This window comes from Alosa pseudoharengus, unplaced genomic scaffold, assembly GCF_046254945.1.
Source record: "Alosa pseudoharengus isolate Yale_2024_CS ecotype anadromous, Long Island Sound unplaced genomic scaffold, YU_APseudo_1.1 YU_APseudo_1.1_scf_4, whole genome shotgun sequence".
Taxonomy (NCBI): Eukaryota; Metazoa; Chordata; class Actinopteri; order Clupeiformes; family Clupeidae; genus Alosa; species Alosa pseudoharengus.
This window is the reverse complement of record NW_027468774.1, coordinates 24,590,483-24,618,337: the sequence shown is the minus strand read 5'-3', so window position 1 is coordinate 24,618,337 and position 27,855 is coordinate 24,590,483. Positions and strand designations below refer to the sequence as shown.

The 27,855-nt window shown below is 42.6% G+C and overlaps 1 protein-coding gene across 1 annotated transcript; it reads left to right on the top strand.

Annotated features, from left to right (window-relative positions):
- ttyh2l (tweety homolog 2, like) lies at positions 1 to 27,855 on the top strand. The gene is made up of 14 exons (XM_076266864.1): positions 1 to 382; positions 5,006 to 5,178; positions 10,481 to 10,592; positions 14,272 to 14,492; positions 15,975 to 16,070; positions 17,481 to 17,553; positions 21,627 to 21,696; positions 21,899 to 21,954; positions 22,607 to 22,699; positions 23,106 to 23,198; positions 23,359 to 23,501; positions 23,907 to 24,095; positions 25,886 to 25,964; positions 27,537 to 27,855. The coding sequence occupies exons 1-14, from the start codon at positions 254 to 256 to the stop codon at positions 27,615 to 27,617; spliced, it is 1,608 nt and encodes a 535-aa protein (XP_076122979.1). The 5' UTR covers positions 1 to 253; the 3' UTR covers positions 27,618 to 27,855.

Sequence of the window (27,855 nt, the reverse complement as noted above, 5' to 3'; positions counted from 1 at the left end):
TGTAGGTGAAACTTGAAACATGGACCCAATGCATCGATTGTGCTGTTATGTCTGGCTTTGAGCGCAAAATACAGGGGGAAATACTTTTCTGTAGTGTTTCCCTTATTGCGTTTACATTTGGCGTATGGTTTTGGTATCAGGTCGATCTGTTTAGTTTTAGTGGAGAAGGATTATTACTAGAGGGGCCGAGATAACATCCAGACGATTGGGAGTCAGGTCGTTTAAACGCGTGTTAAACATCACCGAGCCTAAGATGGCTTTGGCACGGCAGGACTACATTGCCCCATGGTGGACTTACTGGCTGCACAATTTTCCTCATCTGAATTTAAATTTCCAGCCCATTGACAACACGTTCAGACCGGAGGAGGCAAGCTATCAGCAGGTCAGTTGTATGCCCAAGGAGTTTCGAGTTTCGAGAGACAAATTGACAGGCATGCTGGTACCAAAATTCAACTCTTCTCTCATTAGGCTAGTGTCATTTACGATGCAGTATTATATAAACTTCTAAAGTGGAAGTAGAAGTGTTAGTTTAACCTGTATTTTAACGTGAAATTGACATTATTGAACTCTGTAGCTGCAGAGATTCATTGTACTCGTCTACGCTAAATGAAATAATAACGATATCCAATGAAATAATAATCATGTCCAAACTTGGAGCTCTTTTTAAACTCACCCTAAAATGTTAAAACATTGCTGTATCCTTGATTTTGCAGGCATTGATATTCGATATTGTTCTGTCCTCAAAGTTTAGCCTACATAGTTTCATAATTAAAATGTGGGATGTTTGGGGTAGCCTGGCTATTCTGTCCCAGTTGACGTGGCTCTCCTTCAAAGCACCTGTCTACCTAGTGTGTTTTGGGTGCATGATGTACAGGAGTTACTTTGTTGCAATTCAGTCTTTTGATTTAAAAGGACAGAACATTTTAAAACAATTTTAGCTTATATTTTTTCGCATTTTCTTTGAAGTAATTTCACAGCATGACCTTCAGTCAGGACCTTCATTCCACAGGAGTAACATGAAAGAGCAATGTGGCCTAATGTGTTCCCTCTTCTATATTTACTGCAATGCTTATAGTACCTAGCCTACTGTCAGCCATTTTATATGCCCCACTCCTGAAAAACTGCACTCTTAGTCTTTTTTGTAGTTTAGTATCATTCTCAATAATTAGGATTCTGGAAGTATGTTTTTAACAGTATTGGGGCAAAGAATATGGCATATGGCATAATATTGACGTGTATGTGCCCCTCATGTCAGTGTTAGTAATAGTATGATGGACTGATAAGGTTAGGAGATAGCAGGTCTGAGAGAAGGACCAAAGAGAGAGAGAGTTTTGAACTTTGGCTCTCCCACTAATGAAAGTCAGCAGAAAGGGGGAAAAACAAAGCACAACTCTGGTGTCTTCAAGCTGGATGCATTGGTAACCCGCAGACATGCTTTTTATATAGTGACTGAGACAAGACACTCCTGCATCTTCCTGTTCTGTAAACTTGCATGGCATGTTAACTGAGATGACTTTGCCTCCCCCTCTCCATCTCCAGCTTGTTTGTTGCGCTCAATAAAGCTGCAGTCTGTGAAAACTGAAGAGATGACATTCCCAGGGTGTGTAGAGGCTCTGTTTGTAAACAAGTGTACAGTGGGCTGGTCTAAGTCAGTGCTGAGAGGATCCAGGTCAGTGCTGGGACTGTATAAGGGCAATTCCATGCAAAACTGTCACGTCCATAATGCCAATTAAATACAATGGCATTGTGTGTTGCCTATGGATGTGACAGTTTTGCGTGGAATTGCCCATAAAGGAAAGTAGTGCCTTTTTAAAGAACTGGGTTAAGCCCTGGTGTTTGGACCTCACTATTACTTTGTATCACATTGCACTTTTCTGATTTTTTTGCACTTCTGGTTAGACATAAACTGCATTTTGTTGTCTTTGTACTTGTACTCTGCACAGTGACAATACAGTTGAAGCTAATCTAATCTAATCTAATTTACACTTTATGAAGTTTTATTCCTCAATTCCTCTATTGCCTTACTGTGGTGTGGTAGGCTACAGCTCATGTTTCCCTAGCGTCCTCCCACTGTCCTCAGTTCCTGTAAAAATCCTTAGTGAGACACTGCTGTTGTCACTGAATTTCATTACCCTTCATGTGTAATTGAGAACTAATAGGCTGGGAAATTGGAAGTTGGTCTTTGAAATGGTCCAATGAGATTAGAAGTGAAAATGTCACTGACCTTTACTGTAGCCAGACTCGCCACAGAGGCTGAGGCACGATTGGCCCGTCGGATCCACAGTTGATCTCTCTCTCAGAGGCCATAGCACTGTTTCAGAGTGTTTCAGAATTTGACCACTCAGGTGATGGTGTACATGAATGGTGTATGAAGAGAACTGAGTTAGAAACCTCTATCTAAAGCCTCTGTAAGCAACAGCAAATGGCAGTAGATGACAGAACAACAATCTCAGGGACATTTAGTTTTTTATTTCTCATTTTCTGTACACCACTGATGACCAGTTCCTGCTCAATTCAGGAATTCAGGAGTTTCATGTAAGCTTGTTGAAAAGCAACAGACTGTCACCCTAAGAGAAAATTTTTATTTCCGAGGTCTAGAGAGTGATAATAATTGCACTTATGTTGAACTGAGCTTGACCTATTTGAGCTGTTTTATTGAAGCCATGCTGCTATCGCAGTGCTATCCATTTGACATTACTGTATAATATACAGATTCCCATTGAATGCATTGTCCTGTGTTGAAAGACTAAAACTGGACATTATGATGATACAAAATCTCTTACTCTATTACACTGCACAATTGTGGCTTGTGGCTCCAGTATGACATCAAGGCATTATTTTGTAATTTTGGTCAATAGCTCTAAGAATTGTCTACGAAGACGAGAATCTGCAGGGCCATTTTATGATAGATCAGGTTACTGTTTCTGACAGACATTGATCAGCCTCTGGTAACATAACACCAAACATTTGCTTACATTACAGGGATACTCAGCTGTACTTCTGAGATTGAGTTTATTGCATGGTATTTTCTTGGAGTTTTTATTTATTGGTTACAGATTATGACTTTCCCAGTGTTTTGCTTGAAAATTGGCAATTACAATATCTGTTAAAGATCTCAATTAAAGTAGACAATTGTTTTTTGAACATCTGAATGCATAAAGACATTAGCATTAATTGTGTGGTTAATTGTAACCATTAGCTCAATAGAGGTTGTCATAGTGGCCAACATGAGATCTAGTTCTGACTGAGGTTAGGGCTTTTGGAGCGAATAGCTAGTGCATTTCACAAATCATTGATGAGCTTTACTGCCTTGTCTATTAGCTAATGTAATTCAAAAGGGGAAGATTTAAGTGGTGAAAAGTAACAACATATACTGTATTTAGTTAAGTACCAGAGTTAAATGTGACGTTCTTGCATTTTACTTGAGTAATTCCTTTATATGCTATTTTATATTTCCACTTGAATACATTTCAGAGGGAAATATTGTATTTCTACTCCACTACATTTTTTTGACAGCTCTAGTTAGATGAAGATTTTACACAACGGGTAATATCACAAGATGTTAGTACATAGCAACACTTTAACAATTAAACCAGTGTTTTCCGCTCTTTTGGGTTTCTGATGTTTTACAAAAAGCAGCTTCTCAAATGGTTTAATTACAATAGATCTAATATATCACCAAAATCAGTTTTTGGTTTTAATCCCAAAATGGAAAACTTGAGTGTATCAGAACCTTGTTTCCTCTTTCCTTTCCCATTTATCATCTCACAGCTCTTCAGTTTTATCTGCTGTAAAACCAGTGCCTTAATGTGACTGGGACATCCAATATCTAACAGAGTCCCATGTTGCACAACAATGATTAGCTTAGTATGACTTCATTTCAATGTGAGCTTAGTGAAGAAGACCACTATTTATTGATTTGAATCACAAAAGTAACAGACAATGCTAATGGTGTATAATGTTTTTTATGAATATGGCTTTTGGGAAGGTCACATGATTAAATGACTTCAGGGGCATTTCATGCTGTCAGAAGCATGTGTTCTTGTTAGAAGTTATGTTATGTTAGGTTGTTATGTTGATAAGTTGGTAATCTAGTTGGTACAAATCCCGAAGGTTTGCATGGGTATTCCCAGGCTAATGACCAACTGCCCATAAATACAAATATAGAAATATGACCTTCAAGGGAATAGTGTTTGTGTAAGAGGTGACTTCAATGTAATGTGCAGTATGAATTGCTTTAGTCAAAGTTAGTAGCTGCACCAAAACAGCATCTCACACCATACTACCTCTGCGTTCCTCAGTTCCTTCATCTTGTTCATGAGGATTGTGGCAAAGGAGATCTCCTATTAGGATGTCTTCTGTAAAATTGCTGTGTCCTCCTCCTTCTCCTTCTCTGTCTCTGGCTCCTGTTCTTGTGTTTGATCTACAGTATATGTAGAGCAAAGGGTTAGAGGAGATATATCCACAAAATCTCTCTCTCTGCTTACCGCTTCTGAAGTGTTTACATTCCTCAACTCCTGCTGCTCTTTCTCCAGGCCTACAGACTCTCTCAGGGATCACAAGACTTCAGGGTCATTGGACCTTTCCAGCTGTGTCACATGATTCTCAATTCAAAGGGCTTGGGGTGGATGCTGTTCTTCTCCTCAGGCCCTTGGGGGTTGCCATGGAAGTGTATGGCCCTGTCTCATGGCTACTGTTTTACTTTTGTGATGGGGGACAGGTTTTCTGGGGACATAAGGAATCATGTGCTTAACTGGTTTTTCTTTAGTGAATTTCTGGAAGTATGGTTTCGTTATTGTATGGAAAGTTCGCTGTCTCTTTACTGCAGTTTTTTGGATAATTATCCTTTTCCTTTTTTTCTTGACCGGTTAAACACACACACACACACACACTCTCTCTCTCTCTCTCTCGCGCGCGCTTCCGCCCTTGCTGTCTCTCTGAGTGACACTGACTGTCTTTTTTGTTTTTGTGATTCTAATCACTCTTTTTTTCCTCCCCTGCCCAGTCCTTGATCTTCCTTGCCTGTGTGTCAGCGGTGGGTCTAGGCCTCAGCCTGCTACTGCTAGCCGTCTACCTCAGCGTCATATGCTGTTGTCGGAAGGAGGAGGAGGAGGAGACCAAGAGGCCAGACTCATGCTGTGTCACATGGGCAGCGGTCATCACTGGCCTGATCATTTGGTAAGTGCCAATCCCGAGGATTTGGAATGTTCTTAGTTCATGCTGTTCGTCAATGAAGACGGCTACACTGGTGGTGACGTTCTCACCTTTATTTGAACTTCACATTTAGTAATTTACCTGACACATAAATCCCTCACATAATATAATTTTGTAATCCCAGACCAGTTGTTTCTCTTGGCTCACTGGATTTAGACACTTGTGGCAGACTGACTTTCTTACAAGACTGAAGTCTTACATTTCAATTAGGATAGCAGTGAGACTAATAATGAGATGTTTATATTTTGACTGGATTTGCTTAATAGTAGAATGAGCCAAGTGGATCAGTGTAGGACCTTTAAAGCCTGTCATCCAGTCTGATCTGATGAGGGTGGCTTTGTCCTGACACTGGATTTTGTGCCTGTAGGAAAGTACATGTCTATGGAAGGAGGTTACTAAGTACCCTGCTTTCAGAGTGCAGTGTTTTTGACCTATTGGCATTCCATGCAGATTAAGATTTAATGGAATATACCTGAACTCAATTGGAGTAGCATGTACGCCTACTTTCCCTCTGGGCCATTCCTTGTGACATCAGACACAATCCAGGAAAATAGTTACTGCACCGTCTCAGATTTTGCTCAGAGTTTGTCTATGTAATATTTAGGTTCCAAAGCTAAGACCTTGTTTAATCTTGAAAAGCTTCAAGCCAGTTATATGTGGGTATTAACATTAATAAAATATATTTAATATTTTAAATGTGTTTATACCACCCTTAATATCACTTTTTTTTGCACTTTTTTTTCAAATCCAGGGCCTAAACTTGTAAGGGTTCAGTCCACCCTAAGTTTGGGTGCCTATGAATAATACTTTTCAGTATAGTAATGCCAAACCATTGCTTACCAGACAAGGTGATTTTCAGGCTGTAAAACTGAAGTAATGTCAAGGGCTGAAAATAATATGCACATAAGATTTGAACAGAAATATTTTACAGCCTTGGTTTTGGGACCCATTCAAGGTTTGAACAAAATCTGAGACGGTGCAGCAACAACCTTATCTGATTTGACACAGAATGACCCCTCTGATTTCTCTCCCAAAACTCTATTGACACACTTCCTCCTTATGTAATGCAACTCATATTTCAATTGTACACTGCAGTTCAATCAAATGCTGAATGTCCAGAATGATTTCTGAACTGCATCTGAAAACACACGTATAATGACACTGGTATAATGCATTGTCTGTACTTGTTAGCAAGTTTTAGCAGAAGCAGAAGAAGGGAAGGGTTAGTCTGTGGCTTCCATCGTTTGGTTTTCATAATGTCAATTGAAGGAGAACAAATGGTTTTGCCAAAGTGCCTAATTGAATTGGAGAAGGGTTCAGCTTAATCTTGTGACAGTTATTTAAGTGCGGAGCTCTGATTGAGTTATTTTGCTGTTAACATTCCAGCCCCTTACACAAGGCCTCTTTTCGTGGTAAGTGCTAGGGCATGACGCTACTTAACGAGGGAGCACCCTATAACCCTCTCGTGTTTGTACTCCTCTTGTACATTTTGTTGCGGCATACAGAGTGTTTAATGACTAGAGTAGGCATATTTTGTGTTTTAACCAGTTGTCAGGGATAGATTTCTTCAACATGTAGTTAAGGGAGTGGTGGTTGGGGGGTTTGTCGTGATATTGCCTCCGCCAGTTCAGCCTAAAATATGAGAATTATGTATGTGGATATGAAGCATTTGGAACAGCAGAGCTCTCTTGAAGTCTTAAGGGTAGAACTTAGACATTAAATAGAAGTGTGAGGTACAAAGGCTGGTGATTGGACGTTAAATAATGCAGGCACATTTTTTATTATGTCATTTTATACCATAAGTGTTGCCTTCTGGGAGTAAAGTGAGACCAAAGTAGCTTTTATAATTTTACAGATTGTAATGATAAAAAAAGCAGATTTTGTGATTCAAGATATGTGTCTGTATTTGAAAGCTAATCTAATAATAAATATCTTATTTCCGTCTTTTTTGTAATTAAGTGAGGGGCTTTATTGAGTTATTGACTGGCTGCTTCAATGCTCTTCTTTAATTCGATTGTGTTGTTCTAGGATGCTTTTATACATTTTCTACTCTCCTCTGCTCTGTAGAGCATTGCAGCCAAGCATTTTCTTTTTTTATAGGATTTGTCAAAGCTTTTTTTTTCTTTTTTCCCACCGATTCTTGGTTGAAGATTTCCGGGACACTGAAACACTGGGGGAACTTGAGACTTGGTGGGCATGTACCCCCACTAGGCTGACATAGAAATGACACTTTTGGTCCCTAGGGGCCACACCCCTCTGCGCTGGCCCCCTGAAACCCAGGGAGACCAAAAGCAGCTTGTCTTCTCAAGTTTTTTAGTCTTTTATTTTGAAGTAACCCAAAAGTATTCAGATTAAGTTACACTGTTTTTGTAATCCAGTGGATTACGTTACTGATTGCAAAAATTGGCATGTAATCTGTATTCCGGGGGGACATTTCCGATGGGCATGTTCAGAGTGGAGCATTAAGGGTATAACTGACCTCATCAGGGACGGGGAAGGGGCTCAGCTGCAGCTAAAGCTTCTTGCACGGTCAAGACACTCTAATTGATATCCAGCAGCAGCAGCTGATCTCCAGCTCCTCGCGCTGGAAGAGCCTTGGCGGCCATTAGGAGGCGGATTTGAAACTGCTGACGGCTGTTGACCGTAATTTTCCCAGTGATCAGTTGCTGCCGCAATGCTTAGGCTCTTAGTTGAGATGGATGGTTTGGGGGGGACTTGTTATGCTGCTCTGGTTTCCTTTTTTAAGTCTGGGTAATGAAGCCACCCTAGGCTTCAACTGTAGTTTGCCAAGGACAGTAGAAAGTCACATAAACCCACAGGAGAAGTGTGAGAGGCTCAAGTTCATTCTCACACTTATATGGGTTTACAAGAGACACTAATAACAGCAATACACCTGGATTTCACATTTAAAGTGTAACATTTAATTATATTAACAAACAATTAAACATCATTAACACAATTTATTGACTGATCCATCCAAGACAATATACCTTAAAGGTTGTATCAGCGATTTCAGGCCCAAAAAAGGCTCAAACATAAATGATCACATTCATCTAATCTTTCCTAACGATCCGCTAGCTGCCTGCCCTATAAGCAGGCCGTCAAAAAAACGCGTCTCTGTAGGCAGCCTAGGCTCTGAGATCTGTACACAAAAACAATTGCTATCAACAAGGGTTGGCAACCCACTCAAAGGCAAAATAAAGTGTTTCAACCAATAACCGACGAAATGCGCGTTTAGGAGAGTTTTAATTGCACGAGAGGGAGGGGGAGGGAGTAGCGAGCTAGCTCTCTGTTTTGTTTGAACATCAACAGAAGTGACGTATCCCCGCTTTAGCTGATACAACCTTTAAAAGTGTAAATTTACAACTCCAATACAGGGCCTTTTGCAAGATTGTATCTTTCAAAACCTTTGCGCTGCGCAGCATAGCACCATAGGATATATTTTAACGCCGGTCAATATTATAATTTTTATTAAAATACCGGTAAGAATATTTTACCAATTTTACCAGAACCTGTCATCCATTGGAGTTGAACAAATGTGACTAAATTGTATCTGTAACATCTTCTGCCATGTTGCAACTCTACATCCCCAAACCAGCCTTCGCCGCCACGATTGATGTTGCGACAAATGGTACTTAAAAACCAGAATCACAGCAGACAATTTTTTAGCTGGAGGATGGTCTAACCCAGAAGGAAGGTCTAATTCACTTCATGTCTGCTATCCTCTGGAGGCCAGTTGTGTCTGTGTGTGTGTGTGTGTGTGTCCCAGTTCCTGTTGGCTTCCTCTAGTTCTTTTATTGGATTTTGTCAAGTAAATGGCCAGCAAGAAGCCTTTGAGTGTGAGGTAATGCAATGAGTGCTGTGATCCTGCTGCTGCACTGAGGAGACTAGGTGTGTGTGTGTGTGTGTGTGTGAGCGAGTGTGTGTGTGTGTGTGTGTGTGTGGACTTTGTGGGATGGCATCCTAAATGTGCTGGCTAATGTGTACTGAAGGGAAGTGGCCTCTGGGAGCTGAAGGTAATGGCTCAGTTCACGGACCTGGTATCCATCATGGCTGGTGGGCTCTGCAGAGTGAGCTGCTGTCGTGCTGGACCGCATACACTGAGGGGGAGAGTGGAGAAGGTCTAGTGCCTCTCCAGTGAACAAAGGCACAGTGGGACATGAGTGCGCTGCGCATGCCATGCACACACACAGACACACACACGCACATACACGGGCTCACACGGATACACACTAAGCACATTAAGATATGTGAAAAGAAGCTGTATTTCAGGGGTTGGGTAACTGGAGACAATGCTTGGATGTTCAGAAGGGATATTGGTCAGCCATAACACCACTCATACTATCAAACACACACACACACACACACACACACATACACACACACACACGCGCACTTACATACAACATACACCCTCGTGCACACACTCTCTGTGGGGAACAATAGCAGCCTGTGTACTGTACAGGCTCCATCTGTTCTGTTTTATTGTCTTCCTGTGGAGATGTCCTATTTCTGGGGTCTGGTCGCCCTTTTTTTAAGAAGCCTTTTGTTAATAACAGTGTGAAATCTGACATGTTGCTAATCCATGGTGTGAATGAGGATAAAAACAGTAATGTTCCAATAATGGGGTCACGAGTGCACTTCCTGTTTTTTGTTTACTAGAGAAGAAGGAGAAAGGCCCCCATGAGGTATTTCCATCCCTCCCACAACACTGGTCTGGTATTCTCACGGGGGGGGGGGGGGTTTAGTCTCCTGTGCTGGAGGATGGAGGATGGAGCTCCTGCTGTGCAGCGGCTGAGTGTGTTAGGGAAGGGAAGTGGTCAGAGATTGATGACACTCCCTTTGTGCGGCCAGGGGGACTCCCTGATAGCCAAGGCCCCCTCAAGCTCTGGCCTCTGGCCCCCATACAAAATTGACTGCAGAGTCTCTGATAGGATGAAATTGCACCATAACTCATGACAGAAGGGCCTGACATCTTCTGTCACTCTAAGGCTTTTGTGGACAAATGGATTTACGGTGGGATCTGTGTAAAAATGGTGAGATTGATACACTCCTAGTAGAGACAGAAAAAAGGGATGGAGGAAAAGCGAGGGATAGACAAAACACACTGACTGAAATATATGTAAACAAATAAGAGACCTCTGTGTCGACGCAAAGCATGCTGGGATATTCCCCTCCAAGATGGCCTTTAATGAGTGCTGATGTTTAATGTGTGTGTTTGGATGTTCTAACGAATCTGAAATTGTTTTTTGCTTTCATTTTTCAGCTCGGCTGTTGGGGTGGGTTTCTATGGAAACAGCGAAACCAACGACGGAGTATACCAGCTGACCTACTCCCTCTACAATGCCAATCAAACAGTGGGTGGCATCGATAGTCTGGTAAGAGCTGGTGTAGCATAATTAGCCATCCTACGTTCTTCTGGAAAAACTAAATCGGCTACACCGATCCTCCCTGTCAACATCCTACTTCTGGTCAATAAAGTAATGCTGTGGAGGATCACTGGTGCAGATTTTATTTTTCCTGATGCTGTTTCTGAGCACCTGCCTGGATTTTATGTGCATACCTTTTTATTTTATTTTATATTTTTATTCAACGCTCAGTGGCCCCCATTCTATGGCCATCAGGGGACGAGGAGGTCACTTTACACTCACAGTGCACACAGTGCAAACAACGTCACATCTGCAATGCTATTCAGTACCCCCATACGACCCCCCTCTGTGGTGTCCAGTTTTATAATTCTACTCAGACTGAACCGATCACTGCTGGACACCCAGACCGGCACTCTAGCCGCAGGGCTTTTTGTCTCCTCGTCTGCCTGTGGAGCGGCAGAGACTGGAGTGAGTGCATGCGCTCTGGACTATCCCTGTCTGTGCCCTCACCTAAACTACTTCAACCGCCCCCCAATAGCCCTGGCCAGGGAGGCAGACAGGTAGGCGGTAGAGAAGTTGGAGGTGGTGGAGGAGGAGGAGGAGGTGGTGGAGGAGGTGGAGGCTGGAGTGAATGAGTTTGTGGCTGACGGCCCTTATCCCCACAGCGTGGAGAGAGGAGAGCAGCGAGCGCAGCCTCCCGTCTGACGGGGTAGCACTTTAATCACAGTGAGAAAGCGAGGGATTAACTCCCCATCTGTATTAATGGGGATTTATGCTCCCGTATCTGTATCTCTGTTCAAAGCCGTGACAGACATGCATGCACACAGTCTCTCTCTCTCACACACACACACACACACACACACACACACACACACACACACACACACACACACACACACACACACACACACGCGCGCGCGATCACACACACACACACGATCACACACACACACATGCATGCTCACATTAGACACAATCACAAGCATGGGAATGTACACACATACATAACCCCCCCCCCCCCCATCTCTGGCTTGTTTGGCTCACTCTATCCCCCCATCCTCTCTTGTTTTCTACAGTCTCACACACACACACACACACACACACACACACACACACACGCATATACACACATACACATTGCTCTGCAATCTTGTCATTCTTCACCTCGCTCTGGTCATATGCCTAATGCATGCACGTGACCAGGCTTTTGCAATCAAGTAATATGCTGTACAGGCATACATGCACAATATATCCTTGAGTCACTGAGTCACGTGGCTTGTGAAGATTCCATGTTTTGCGTAGGCAACTGTGGCCAGCCCTCACCGCTCCCATCCTGATCACCATAGAGATCACGGATCTCAGATCACAGATGTGTGGCCCTGGAGAGGACGAGACACAAACACCATTCTGTGGCTTTATGTTGCCGTGTTCACTTGGTATGCAAAGGCCTCTGTCACAGCCTCTCCGCTCCACCATGGAAACCCCCCTGTACAAATCCTCAGAAGACCTTTTAGCTAACCACAGCAAGCTGAAACAATTATCATGAACACTTTCGCTTAGGGGCGTGAATGTTTACAATGAGCGCTTTTGACTATTTCTTGAACATCATGTAACGAGAGCCTTTTTTTAAAAAGCACTGGGCATGTTCTTAATCGCGAGGGCAGTGCTAGGTCATGTTCTCTAATATAGACCCAATTCTGTTATCCCATGTACTTTGGCTGAACAGACCCACAAGGCAGAGCAGCAGACGGCCAGCAGTGGCGGTGTGTTAATTACAAGCTGGCTAACAGCGTGTGGCACGCAAGGTATGAATGTGTTTTTCGCTCGCTGCTTGGCACTGCATTGTGGGGGCACGCTTCGGGGCCAACTGGCAGAACTCCACTCCTCTCACTTCCCAGCCCTGGACTGGATGGATTCTGTTCCTTTATAAGCTGCATGGCCATTTGCTTCTCTGTTGGAAACCCATTGAGAGCAGAAGCCACCTCACTTCCCCGGCATCTCTTTCCTCCTATGCCTCCCTGCCCCTCACTTGTTCATGCATCAGCTTTTTACGACTACTGGAGGGCTCTCACCTTGGCAGGTGCTCGATGGTATGCATGTCGCGTTTGTGCCCAGTAGGGGCTGCAACTAACGATTATTTTCATAATCAATTAATCTGTTGATTATTTTCTTGATTATCTTATCGGTTATTTATATTGATTAAATTCCAGAAAATTGTGAAAAGATTAAAAAAGCGGCAGTCTGAGATTGTTAAGGTGTTTTTCTTGGCAAAAATGGCATAAACTTACTAACCGATGACCAAAATAGTTGTTGATTAATTTAACAACTGAAAACGAATCGATTAGTCAATTCATTGTTACAGCCCTACTGCAAGTGACAGAAAGTCACTCCTCTGAATGGCATACATTTGATGAGGTCTGGGTGAAAAATCCCTCCGTTTTTATATTAAATTGGAAGCAAACAACATGGGGAGACTGCCCCAGGCTCCGCCGTAACTGCCACTCCGAGCTCATGAATATAGATTTAATTGGAAGCGAGGGTTTGCAGTGACTGTTGATGAAACTTTCTGTCAGTCAATCCTGTCTGTTTTCTCAGCTCTTTTTAGCACTGAAAATAATTTATTTGGGGGGCAGTAAGTCTATCATTGCTGTTTTGACTGTGGGAAGGTTGAAGTGGTGGAGGAGGGTGAGGTGCAACACTTGACTTTTCCAATCGTCTCTCCTCACACACGCTTCTTATAGTATTGGTCACGTTTCAGTATCATCATTGCAGTAACTCCAGAAATTCGGATTGGTCTGTATTTTTCTGAAGGACTGAAAGTGACCTCATGACGCTAATCCATTTCCTTCAGAAAGATTTGTAGAAGAGATTCCAGTATGGCTTAACATGGCCACAGGATTAGTGTCTGGGGCTTCACTTTGTAAAGTTTCTTCAGTGGATGAGGAACAATCAGGCAGCAAAAGCTATTCTCACACAATGGTGGTTGCCACAACACCACATGCTGTATTTGTTAATACTGTTCAGTGTTCAGTAAATGTGGTGTGAAATAGTGTGTATCTCAACATTACTGTGTTGGGATGTTTGAACTAATTATTTGTAGAGTTGTTGTATAAAGCAGATATATCATTGAAACTTAAGGTTTTGACATGATCTCTTTTTATTTTCAACAGCAAGACATTTTCTTGTTCCGGTCTTCAAGTACCCTTACATCTTATTCTAATGTCATTAAACCATCTAATAACTCTGTCACACCCAAGACAGTACCAATCCATCCCTGTACCACATTAATAGGCTCTATGCATGACTCCATTTTGGTTTTGCTTGTACTGGCATATCAACTTCCCGTTTACATTAAAATATTGGCAAATATGTTCTTTATGTCATTGTGTTCAGGGTCTCATCTCACGGTAATGTAGACCGACTTTGTGAAAATGTGTGCCACTCCCTCCAGAAAACGGGAAAAGGGTTTACAATGTTCTTAACCTTAATCAACTGATGTTACTGAACTGATAAGATAACTTTAGCTACGTTGTTCAACTAGCAATAGCCTACTATATTAAAACTGACAGGCCAGTAATCTGTCATTTTCTGTCATAGCTTACTGTGTACAGCGTAAACAGGAAGTGAATCCGTGCATAGAGCCTATTCATTGTTTTTGGATTGTAAAATCTCTTCTTCCCCCTTCCAGGTGACTGGCTCCTTGAACAGCATGCAGGTGGGACTAGAGGAGCACCTGTCAAGGCTGGACGAGATCTTCTCCACACGGGGGGATTACGGCCAGACGCTTCGCTTCATGCGGCAGATGGCTGACAACATCATCAGGCAGCTCATCACCCTCCCGGACATCAGCAAAGCCAAGGTGGACTTGGCGGCCATCGCTGACCAGACAGCTTTTGTGGAGTACTACAGGTGCGCGAGGAACCGAGCGCACCCATACAAGTGTTCCAATTTTAAACCACTCAACGAGTGCATAGGTCTCCACAGGATGCAATACACTTCCAATGTGAATGCACTCACACAATCATTGCAGCTGGGGCTGGCGCACTCTGTCTTTGATGACAACTGCTCTGTGTGGCACAAGCTTCATGTAGCCTCAAAAGTAATTTTATGGTCTCATCATCTTCAAAACTCCAGTGTACTAGCTAATAAAAATATGTGGATCTTTTTTTTGTTAGAAAAAGTGCACCAAAACAAATTACCCCAAAACAAAGCAGTCCTATTCTTATAGTTCACACCAAAACAAAGCAGTCCTATTCTCACAATATACAGTACCGGCATATTCACCTCACTTTTACAAGTCCCGTATTCTTGGGTTTCATCAAGTCTCTTGCCACAGGTGTATAAAATTAAGGACAATGCAGTCTGCATTCATAGGTGCTTTATTTTATATACAGTAGCTGTGGCAAGGGACCGGATGAAACCCATGAATAGGTAGAGTAGTTCAGAGGGGCTGACTGAAAACTGACCTACTTGAAGCACTGACCTCCCCATGCCATCACTCTGTCCACTGACATGTCCGGCCTCTCGCCTCTCGCGCCTCAGAGCCATTAAGCGTCCAGATCTTGACATGCACATCCTCCGTGTAGATTGAATTTCCATTTTGTAGGCCAGTGTGTTAGGAATGGGCAATGGGGGTCTATTGATGAGGAGCTAGTGTTTCAGACAGCTGAAAGGGCCACGGCATCATCATCATGGGACAAGGCACACTACTGTCTCTTTTTCTTCTTCTTCTTTGCCTCTTGTCCCTGCCTCAGCATGCATTAGTCAGAGACCCAATCTAATCGCTGGCCACAGAGCTGTCTTGCTTTCCATTTTTAACACACACACACACACACACACACACACACACACACACACTCTCTCAGGCGTGTCTGTGTGGAGATGTGCAGGCATGCTGGCTCCGTGTAGTGTAGGGTTACTAATCTCATTGTCTGTGTTTGCTGTGTGCATTAAAGATCATGTTGCATCTTTCATATTATCTGCAGATACGGCTTTGGTCTTAATTACTATATCAGAAGTATGTTTGAGGTTTATTTTTCCTTTTGATTGATTGATTCAGTCTGGTTTTGCCAACTTGACTTAGTCCCCTGCAGTTTAAAGAAATGACAACACTTTTTCTCTCACAATGGTGTCAAATAAGCTTAGAAACAGCTTACCACAGACTTTTATCCATGAAGAATTAATATCTATAGATTGTTTCTATTTAATTATTCATTGTGTGGGAAGTGACAGCTGCAAGGAAAAATAAAGATGTGCGGTAACTGTCAGACTTTACAAATGTGCATCTTATGGATTATAATGTCAAGGAGCATAGCAAATTTAGTGCATTAAAAATGATGTATGTATGAAGATTTATTATTTTTAAACGTGCATTCCTCTTTCTACTCCTAGATGGCTCACATACCTGCTTCTGCTCATCCTGGACCTGGTCATTTGCCTTGCAGCGTGTGTTGGACTGGCCAAGCACTCAAGATGGCTACTCATTTCGTAAGTTCATCCTTCTCCCTCTTTGAGGTCAGTCTTGGGGCTTGCATTCCTGTCAGACTTTCCAACAAGACTTATGTAGAGACACATGTAGCACCAGGGCGGAAGTGTTTCTTGTTAAGAATGCATACGTACCATGAAATGTGAGCATCATCTCACCAAGTGTTGGATCTGGATCTTGAAGGTTTGTGCTACCGCCATTTTGAATGGCACATGCTTCCACCCCCATGGGGCTCCTAAATGCTGTATCCCCTTACTCCTACATCATTCAGTCATCCATTAACGTCTGCCCCTCTAGGTAAGGGCCCAGTGGGTAGACTGTTGGAGATGCTGGGACGAAGGCAAATACATGGAAATGATGGCACTCATTAACTCACTTCAATCAGTTGATCAATACATTTAAATTCTCCTATGGAGGTATAGCCAAACTATGTAGTGAATTAAATTAAATGAGTCATATCCATGTCATGTGGCATGTATATTATTCTGGGTAATTATTTGATACATACTCTAATGAGCACTATGAGCGCAGTATTCATATTGCCTGTTCTATGAACCCATTTAGCCTCACCTTTTGTCTCATTCACATTATGTAGTCTCACTGTTGTTTGTATTTAATTGTTTTGAATTCATGAGGTGTTTATTTGTCGAATAGCAGTAGTTAATTCTCTGATTACTGGGTGTTTATGGGATGACACTGACATACGGTGTACTTCCAGCAGGCTTGTCCCACATATTCAGCGGGATTTCTGCTTAGGTTACCAGAGGAATCTCAAGATCTCTTCCCCTCTTTGCCACACTAATGTCTATCGATCTCTTTGCCAGGGTGTGTGTGTGTGTGTGTGTGTGTGTGTGTGTGTGTGTGTGTGTGTGCTCTCCTAACAAATTATTAAGTACTTCCAATCTATTTTATTGGTGCTTTTAAGACCATCAAGCCTTTGAGTGAGTTAGGAGGAGAAAACGTTGGCAGCCTTTATGTATCCATCAGAGGGTCATTTTCTCTCTTTCTCTACTCTCTCTCTCTCTTCTCCTCCTCCTCTTGTTTCATTTAGACCAGTATTTCTGTCAGCGGGTTCTGTGTGTGTGTGTGTGTGTGTGCCTGTGTGTGTGCCTGTGTGTGTGTGAGACTGACTGCATTCGTGTTCCTGTGCATCTATCTCTGTACATTACCACAGAGGGAGGAAGTCGGTTATTTTGGGTAGTGTGTGAACATTGGTTTATTAGGGGAACTACTTGTTCATAGTAGTAACATGTACAAATAAAATATTTTGGAATAAAAAAAAGCCATAGGCCTACAGTATACATACAAATAGTACAGTATACATACAGAATATACAAACATTATATGTCATTTTTATGGTGTTTCATTAAGAAAAAGATGTCTACAGTAAGTGTGTCCATGTGTGTCTTCAGGATCATGGTGTTTGGGGTGCTGACGTTGATCCTTAGCTGGGTGTCCCTGGGAGCAGGCACTGCCACAGCAGTGGTAAGTTACACCCCTCACATGCAGCCTGCAGAATGTTAGTGTGTTGAGCACATAGGTAATGAACACAAGAGCACAGATGCAATGGCATAAACACATCACTAAGCTTGGAAAGTAACATGGCACAGTGAGCCCTAATCTGAGGCTGTTCACACAACCCGGAAGCTACCGCTGGCTAGCGCTCAGGCTGCCCCTCACTTGCATTAATATTCTGAGTTACCGGGTGCTAGCTAGCTAGCAGGCATTACAAAACAGATTAAAAAGGCAGAGGTCACTTCGGTAGAGTAACCCCTTAGGTTTATTGTAGGCTTGTTGATGTAAACAAGGCTACCATCGCATCAGTAACTAAGCCAGCCAATCTATCTCTCTGTGTCTGTCTCTCTCGTTCTCTCTTTCTCTCTTTCTGTTGTTTTCTCTCTATCTCCTTCCATCCACTGACATGTATTTATACCCCCCCACCTCATTTCCTTCTGTGTCTGTGGTTTTTAACGCGTGCACATCCCGGATGTGGGATGTTTCAGTAAATCCCCATCATGGATTGTGGATTTTGAATTATCATTCAATTTTCATCACTGGCCAGATGTGTAATGAGGCAGATGTGCCATGCCAGTGTGAGTGAGGTGAGCGATAGAGTCTATGTCCAGAATCACGTCCGGCGATATGCAGGATCGCGTCAATGGATTAATGCCGAGTTTTGTGCTGCTCAGACAGCTTGATGTCTCTAGCTTGACACCTAAAATGTGTCTAATCTTTTCCAAACCAAGTCAGCTAGAAGCACAAACCTAATTTCCAATGTCACTGAGTTTCTACACATGGACTTGAATGTGGTTTATTTTGGGTCTGTGACAAAGTCACTTGATGTTTTTTGCTGATTGCGTGATCATCCCTGTCAATGAAGGGGGAATAACTGAGGTCAGTTACCTCATGTGAATTGGATTAGTCAGGTTGTGCAGTGTGATCCTCTCCTCCCGCTAATGGTCCGAGAGTAACGGGGCCGTGGGGACAGAGTAAGGGTCCTGCCACCTGTTCCATCCTGTTCCCAACTAGTCCTTGGGGAATTTGTCTCTGTCACAAATGCACCCCTGGTGAAACAATGTCACGCTCCCTTTTAATGGATGAGTGTTGGGAAGGAAGAGGGAAGAAATGCATTCTTTTGTGAAATCATTATTTTAGGGCACTTGATCATAGATCTGCTATTTTGAAGGAACTACTTAATTTGTTGTACAGCAATCGTATGCTTGCTCTCGTTATGGTGGAAATGAGCAAATAAAGAGGCATATTGAACTAGTTCCAATCCAGAGTTTGCCCTGTCAGATGTTTTCAAAGTTTGACAGATAAGACTGTTGTAGGAGTGGGTTGGCAGCTGGGGTTTTTTAATTGTGCATCAGTGTTTGACTGTATGCCAGTGTAAGGCCTAGGAGGCCCAGGAAATTACTTACTCGAGGAAGCTATTTTAGAGCAAAGGAAGACATAATTCACCTTTCCGCTGTGAAACATGACGTCTGTTTGCTTTCAACACTTTTGAATGTCTACTAGAAAGATGTGTGAAACGGTGTGTATTTATTTATGACCATGTTTTTCTTCATCTTGCAGAGGGTCAGTAGGATTGCTTCAGAAAATTCGCCACGGTTTAACATGGTTTAGGGTCATTCCATGTCAATTGAACCAGGGCCCACGCACTTAGGTCTCAAAAAATTCTGAAAAAATTACCATGTGTACATATGTTATCCAGGAGACACACTGTAAAATCACTCTTATGTAAGATCAATACTTTCCAAGATACAGCCAGTTTTACAGGGGGAGGGGGTGTCGATTTTGTTCGGCCTCTTTTTTTGTCAAAGTTCACAAGCCCACAGCGCAAGAACTAAACCATGTAGGAGGCTCAAATTTTGGATTCTGGTACATAAATAGGAATAGTATGTAGCAAAATCGTCACGTTTGGTCTGGATGATCCTGCATGGTCATAGCTGTCCCTCAAAGTTGATCAAAATTTTATTGGAGGTTTTGGCTGGACTCTGTTTAGGCCTTCAGAAGACATATTTTTACTCAACATAGGCTCTTGATTTATTTTCCTTACTGAGATAAGTAGAAACACTCTCACAAAAAGCAATGAACAGAAAATAAATCCCTTCAGGGTCTGAACAGCAGACCTCTCAAGTCTGAAAAATCATTTTGGTTATCATTTTCAGAGCACCTAAAGACCTTGTGGGAATAGTTTTTCTTTATTCTCCATGATCCCTTCTTTTTAAAAACACCAATTTGACTTGTCTTATGCAAATGTTTCTTTTTTATTTTCCACCCTGAACATGGGCAAAATGCCCCATTGACATCAATATGTTTTGTGTAGAGTTACCACAGTGCCACCTGTGGTTGTATAGAGTAACCTGTGGTAGCTCTATACAAAACATATTGATCTCAATGGTGCATTTTGCCCATGTTCAGGGTGGAAAGTGAAAAAGAAAGATTTGCATAAGACAAGTCAAATTGGTGTTTTTAAAAAGAAAGGCTCATGGAGAATAAAGAAAAAAATATAAAAAAAATCTTTGCATATTCCCACAAGGTGTTTGGGTGCTCTGAAAATGAGAACCAAAATGATTTTTCAGACTTGTAAGGTTTGCTGTTCAGACCCTGAAGGAATTTATTTTCTGTTCATTGCTTTTTGTGAGAGTGTTTCTACTTATCTCAGTAAGGAAAATAAATCAAGAGTCTATGTTGAGTACTATTATGTCTTCTGAAGGCCTAAACAGAGCCCAGCCAAAAACTCCAATAAAACTTGTATCAACTTTGAGGGACAGCTATGACCATGCAGTATCCAGACCAAACATGACAATTATTCTACATACTATTCTTATTTATGTACCAGCATGCAAAATTTGAGCCTCCTACATGGTTTAGTTCTTGCGCTGTGGGCTTGTGAACTTTGACAAAAAAAAGAGGCCGACCAAAATCGACACCCCCCTCCCCCTGTAAAACTGGCTGTATCTTGGAAAGTATTGATCTTACCGAAGAGTAATTTTACAGTGTGTTTCCTGGGTAACATAGGTACAACTGGTAATTTTTTCAGAATTTTTCGAGACCTAAGTGCGTGGGCCCTGGTTCAATTGACGTGGAATGACCCTTTAACATGGGTGAACAAGATGTACAGGTCATCTGTGGTCTGAAAAGATTAAAGAGGATATGAGATGTGGGAATGGCAAAGACGCTCACAGACTACTTGGAGACATTAATCTGAAGTGAGAAACATTAACCTGACGTGAAGTAGCCAGTTGTTGCAAATAGTTCTGGAAGTTGGCATACTAGCATACTTTTTACAAACTTTGCAAGATGTTATGAACTTGGATTTTTCCTAGAGCTTACATCAACAGGGAATCAATCACTATTAGCTGAACAGGCCATACTTTTAGAACTAGACATACCCACAAGGCATAACTATGGCTGAAGAACATGGTTGGACTGGAGTTCGGTTATGGTTGTTCTGGGGAAGTCCCATGCTTATGCTTGGATATATGTCGAGGTGTATCTGCTGTCTGTGGTTTTGGCTTGTCTTCCTAAACCATTCTTAGTGTGAAGGGAAATGACTCTGGGGCACCAGACACCACAAGCCTTCTGGAGGTCATGAGAGTCTAATTCAGTGAAAGGCTGACAAAGGAAGGTGTCCACTTGACAACGCCAATAAAACGCTCACAACACAGTCTTTGTTGTTGTTCAGTATTGATACAGTGGTTGTAGTGTGCCCTGCTGTAATGGGACACTTTGGCTAGGGGTTGGGTATGGGTACTTTTAAGTAATGTAACATTTAAAGGTTTGGCCAGCGTTTTGAAGTCCCCAACAAAAAGCACAATAAATATTTCTCTTGACCCCTGTCTTCTCCCTCTCTCCATTTTTCTATCTCTGGTATAATTTATTTCTTTCTCTTCCTCTCTCTCTCTCTCTCATTGGTCCCGTCAGACACTTTTCCTTTTGTTAACACTTCATTGCATTACATGTTTAGAACTTTGAGTCTCACTGTTTCCATCTATTCTAAACTAAATTCAGACGAATTTGTGTTGAATCTAAATGGCTGGACTCCTCCTCAGGGGACCAGTGACTTCTGTGTGTCTCCAGACAAATTCATTGTGAACCAAACCAGGGACTTCATCAGTGCAGGCAAGTGACTTTTCCAACACAATCACAACCAATGCAGTCTTTTATTTCAGTGAGTAGGGTAGCAAAATGACCATGAGTTGAGAAAGCTCTGGCATTATAATTATTCTGCTAAAGCTTTTGGAATTTTTCTGAATATTATGACTTTAATTTAGTTTTCCTACAAAATACATATTTAATGTTTTTGCTCATTATTTTTTTACAGACATAGTCCATTACTACCTGTACTGCTCGCAGAGTCTCCCCAACCCTTTCCAGCAGGTACTGTCCCCCTCATGTCCTTGTCCTTTGAGTCTATGCCAGTAGCAGCCTACACGTCATTAAGGACTAATAAAATCATTGCGCTGGTTCAGTGAGAGACGGAATCCGTGTAAAATCCATTATAACGGCTCCATAGCTCAGTGGGACCTAATTTAATTACATAATGGCGATAGGAAAATCAACGTTGATCAAAGTAAATCGCTTTTGTCTCCAGCTCCCTGTTAATTAGCTGTGTCTGGCTTCTCCACACTGCCTCCAGGCCTTCTTATACAAATTATTTATAAATCCGCAGATTTTTTTTTTACTTAAAAGATAGGAATTAATGGGGGGGTTGTTTTTCCAACATTAAGTAAACATTCCTGCTGGCACATGCTTAAGCCTAAACCACTAAAAGCTACACTTATGGATGAAATCCACATCCATTAACAGCTTTAGCTTGTTTGATTAATCTGGTCTCTCAGATAGAAATGTATATGTCTTTAGTGGTGTGCCAGATTTGAGGTCATCTGACCTGGTCCGTGTCCTTATATTGTGTTGGATGGTAGGGTAATATAAGGTAATGTTTTTATTGTGCGTTTATTGGAGTGTAATGTAGTTAATGTTTTTATGGTTTTATTGTGTGTGTGTGTGTGCGCTTGTCCGTGTCTTGCAGTCTCTGACCACCTTTCAGAGATCTCTGACCACGATGCAGATCCAGGTGCAGGGCTTGCTGCAGTTCTCGCTGTCGATCTTCCCCACGGCCGAGGTGAGCGACAGGGCTAGCGTGCCAGAGGCTCACGAGACAATGCTAATCTCAGTGGGTCTGATCTAAACGCATTCTTTAGCGGCCTCCACAGCCCCACACCATGAGGCCCAGAGGGCGAGACACAGTGCGCGCTCAGTGCGCTCAGCTCACTGTCTGCCACATTTCTGCATAATTGAGTTGTGTGGCCTCTAGCCCTGCTCGTTTTTTGTTGCTTCTCTCCTCCCCATCTGAAGTTTCTTTGTTTCATCATCACACATCGCTCCTTCTCTCTCCCTCCCTCCCTCTCTCTCTCTCTCTCTCTCTCTCTGTCTCTCACTCTCTCTGTGCTGTCTTTATCTGCCTCTCCATCTCTTTTCTCTCCTGTCCTCTGTCCCACTGTCTTGGTGCCCTGTGTGTGTGACTCCAGAGGGACCTGCTGGGCATCCAGCGTCTGCTCAACACCACTGAGTTTAACCTGCACCGGCTCACAGCTCTGCTTGAGTGCCGCAGTTTGCACAAGGTGAGATGAGACACTGGAGCTATGTTTCCCCTTCACAACATTTACACTTCTGTCAGAAATAAATGAATAGAAAGAAACACATGTGCGTGTGTGTGTGTGTGTTTATGTTTGTATTTGTGTTTGTGTGTGTTTGTGCGTGTGTCCTCACATACCTCCACAGGACTACCTGGACGCTCTGATGGGCGTGTGCTATGACGGGGTGGAGGGTCTCCTCTACCTGTCCCTCTTCTCTCTGCTGGCTGCCATTGCCTTCTCTGCCATGCTGTGTGCTGTCCCTCGCGCCTGGACACTCATCGCCAGCAGGTAACAAAAACAATCCACTCAGTTTGACCTCTTCCTCAGGAGTATACGATAGGACAGAAAAAAATAGGGATGAGATCCGAGTATTTATTTGGGTGTAGTGAAAAAGACCTTGCAAATGTCTAATCCTGCATTTAGCTTAACAGATTTTGTGTCATTTGTTTGTTTTGTTTGAAACGTTTAATTGTTTATCTACTTTAATCCTCCTTAAATCACATTAAGGAGGACACTGATCATTTGATCAGTATTTTATGGTCAGAGAAGCCCTGGAATAAGCCTAAAGCAAACAGAGGGGAATGGCAGAAGTTGAAGAAATTATGTGGAGTGGAGTTTTGTTGTAGACCTAGTTAATAATAATGGATGTGTGTGTGTGTGTGTGTGTGTGTGTGTGTGTGTGTTTGTTTGCAGGGACAGGGATTATGATGACATAGATGAGGAGGATCCGTTCAACCCCCAGGCCCGGCGCATGGCTGCGTACAACCCCAACCGCTCTCACATCCACAGCTTCTGCAGCTACAGCAGCAGCCTGAGCAGCCAGAACAGCCTGCACCCACCCCCACAGGCTGCCACCTCTAGCGCTACCACCTCTGAATACATGTATGTGTGTGTGTCTGTCTGTGTGTGTGTGTGTGTGTCTGTCTATGTGTGTGTCTGTGTGTATGAAGCTTAAGTCGGACAGAGACTGTGCAAGTTTTTTTTCATACAATGTGGTAACTTGCACTACTCAATTCAATCGGTCCCTACTCACAATCCAAAACTTACGATTGTAGTGCTCACTGTTTGTGTGTCTGATTGTGTGTTAGAACTGCTCAGACCTCAAGACAGTCAACATGCTAAATATCCACTCAGATCAAATAGCTGGAAGGTTGATTGTTACCTCTTTTCTTCGGAAAAGACCAAAATCATACAGTGTATGTCCAGTCGCATGTGTGACATATTTATTGATTCACAGCAGTTGTAAGTTGAACCGCAGGCAATGGTTCTTAAGTAAAGTTAAAATCAAACCGTTTAGAATTTGAATGAAAGGAAATGAGAATAGGTATCTCACAGTTGGAACTCCACATAACAAAAATCAAATTCTCCTTGGCATGGAGGATATTCAGTGCTACACAAACTCCTGGAGAGATGCCATCCAAGAGAGTTTCTTTTTCACTTGCTCTTTGATGGGGTTTTTGTTGTTCTACCTTTCTATTTATAAAAACCCAAAGGCGTTCTATTGGATTCAAATAAGGTGACATACTTGGTCAGGTCATAGTTTTTGCTTTTCTCTTCTTTAGAATATTTTGTGTGGGTTTTGGCACCGTACATTGGATTGTTATCATGCTGGAATATTCCTCCTCTGCCGAGCTTCTGGAACCAGCACATACTCCCACCTCCAGGCTTCACTGTTCACTTTGACAATCAGTTCACTGTGGTAGTCTTGGCCAGGTTGTTCTGAGCTGGACAAATTTGTGTTCTTATTCACCAGGCTTCTCTTCATGTTCTTCAGCAAAGTCTAATCTTGTGGTTTTGTGTAAAAGAGCAAGCAAGGTGTTTTTTTCTTGGCACCGACCATAGAGGTAGACGTTATGCAATGCTCTTCACAGTCTGAGCTCCCACAAAAGGTCTGATTTTCCATGATAGCTGGGAAAATCACGGGGAACCCCCCATCCCCCCCCCCCGCCCGATTGTGCTTGTAGTGCACGGTCCATGGCAGCCACTGTAGCACTGATTAGTGGTACCGTGGCTAGGTGTATACCTCCTGATTACTGCTGGATCTGTGTTTTGGCTGATTGTTTTATAGTGGCTCGCCAATATGTTCCATCTTTATAAAGTCTCAAAATTTGATTCCTCTAAAATTCTCAATCCCACTGGGTATTATTTTCAACATGATAGGGGCAGGCAGAGAAAGCCCACAGGTCCAAAATGGAGAAACTTCTTGTGTTCAAAGGTCATTTTATAACCATGTTCATGCAATCAGATTAATTGGAATTCGCAGCTATCATGACTTTTGTTTCAGTGATCACAGGTTCTCTAACTTAACGTTACTGTATGTGTCAGTGATCACGAGTGCATTCATTTTTGTTATGTTTCCAGAAGCCTGTTTTTCTAAAATAATCTTTCTATGGTACAGTACTTGAGTTTGACTGATCATAAGAGTTAATACTCTACTTGTCAATTTAGAGGTATAACAATTAAGAGATACAATTTTGATAATCTGATATTCAAATGATATTGCACAGGATGGTACTCAACCTCTGTTTTATAGCCTACTGTATGTTTTTTGTTACTGTATATGCAAGTATTTGTGTTGAAATGAGTGTTGTACATTTCTTGTGGATCACAGTGTCTTCTTGAAAACATGCATTCATATGTCTCACCCCGCTGTGTCTCCTCTGTGTTCTCAGGAATCAGTCCATGCTGTTTGGAGGGAATCCTCGATACGAAAACGTTCCTTTGATCGGGAGGGGTTCACCACCACCCTCAGTATGTTGGCTTCAGTAGTGCCTTCATCTTAACCCAAATAGTGATATTTATATTTAGCATGGCTGCAAAGTACCAGTAGTTGTACGACCCTTCAACTAACTGCTGTGCAGCTCCTATTGTGTCTCAGCTGTGGTGTAACACTGCCACCTACTGGGCTTTTCTTACCCCTATCCCTGCTATACTAAATTTTGTAGCATGTCTGGTTGTTTTCTAGTTTTTTTTATTTCATGTTTGTTTGCTTGTCATGAATTCTACTTAGCCCAAAGGTGGGAATGTTGTACAGAGAGGACAGTGGCAGGTCCGCCTGTGCCAGAGACAGGGCAGGCCTTCCACTGACCTGTGCCCTGAGGGCATGCATTACAAGTGGATAAAGACGTCACAGGCAGCTTTTTACTCTGTCCAATCTCTTGTTTTAATGGGATTGGATGGTTGCCCTGCATTAGTGTCACAAGTCTCTGGACCAGGGCTGACTTGAAGAGGAACATGTGTAATCCACGGGCAAGATTGCCTGTCCTGGAGGTCCTTTTAGTCTTTCTCCAGGCCTGTCCAGCCCCTGTTGACCAAGGGATTACTTCCTGTGGTCAGCTTAGGCTTGGTCAACAAGTGAGGAGTTATTTATGGTCCTGGTGTGAAGTTGGCCAGCTTTCATGACTCTTGTCTAGTACCAACACGGGTGTGAAAGCTGTAGCTTGTGGATAAACTAATTTACCAGCAGTCACGCGTCATCTGTGTTTTTGCATCTAGTCAATGTTAAACTTAGGGGACTAGCCCTGTTCTGTTTTATAGATGCTATTACATTGATGTAGCATTGTCCACAGCGTCACTGATTTCAAAGCAGTTTTACTGCATTATTATGCAGAGACTGTATAATTTGCCCCATTCTTCACCTTTATTTAAAAAGCCTTAATACTATAGACTCTAACTGATTAAAAAGCACCTTTGCCATGGAATTTACTTTAATGAGAGAACGACACATGCTTTTTATATCTAATTGTATTCTGTTTCTTGTCTTCTTGTTTTTACTCTTCATTTTTGGAGTTTTATCCCCAGACATTTAAAAACAGTAAGTTTGTTCACTCCTCCCCGTAATGAACCACTTCTCCTGTGTCTCACCTCGGCTTCCTCCGTCAAGACCACCTTCACGCCTCATGGGAGACTGCTTCGTATCTCACTCTGCCCAATCACTGGCGCTTGGCCCCCCCCCCCCCCTCAATAACAGCTTGGTTAAACCTGGTGAAATGATCATGATTGTGTGCTGCTGATGCTGGTGCTTAAGGTTGATCACCTCCAGGACATCTCATTGTCTTTGTCCCCAGGTTGCTACTGACTACCTAAAAGTACCATCAGCCTATACGCCATGCCCTTCAACTAACCTTCTGTCATCTGCATGAACTTGTCCCTCCAAAACTTTTCTGCCTATCGCTCTCCCCAATCTCTGAATACTATGTTTTCCCTATTCAAGTCACATGTTACTGATATACTGAGTTTTTTTTGTTAGATGTTGGCTGTGTCTGACAACATTGTGCTCCATATCTAACCATTCTCTTTTCTCCTCTTAACTCTTGCTTTTAGTATTCTCCCAGTATGAGGACCACCTACCTATCTATGACTGAGGCTCAGATCAGACACTTTGGCACCGATTTCCAGATATAGAGCACGCACATCGTCTCACCGCCACCAGCCTCTCTGCGTGTGGGGAACACTGCTGTTCCTGATGCAAGTGGCATGACGGCAGGGTGTCATAGATGGTCCTTTATGATCCTATCTGACTGCCTGTCTGATCTCACATACTGACCAGCGGGTGGGGAGAAAGCCACATTATCAGCTCAAAGACCTGCCATAGCACTGTGTGTGAGTGTCTGATGGTGATCTACATTAAGCTGGCTTTGCC

Coding starts and splice junctions, on each gene's coding strand:
- ttyh2l (XM_076266864.1), top strand. CDS start 254: ATGGCTTTGGCACGGCAGGACTACATTGCCCCATGGTGGACTTACTGG. Junction 383..5,005: donor AGGAGGCAAGCTATCAGCAG/GTCAGTTGTATG, acceptor TCCCCTGCCCAG/TCCTTGATCTTCCTTGCCTG. Junction 23,502..23,906: donor TGGACACTCATCGCCAGCAG/GTAACAAAAACA, acceptor GTTTGTTTGCAG/GGACAGGGATTATGATGACA.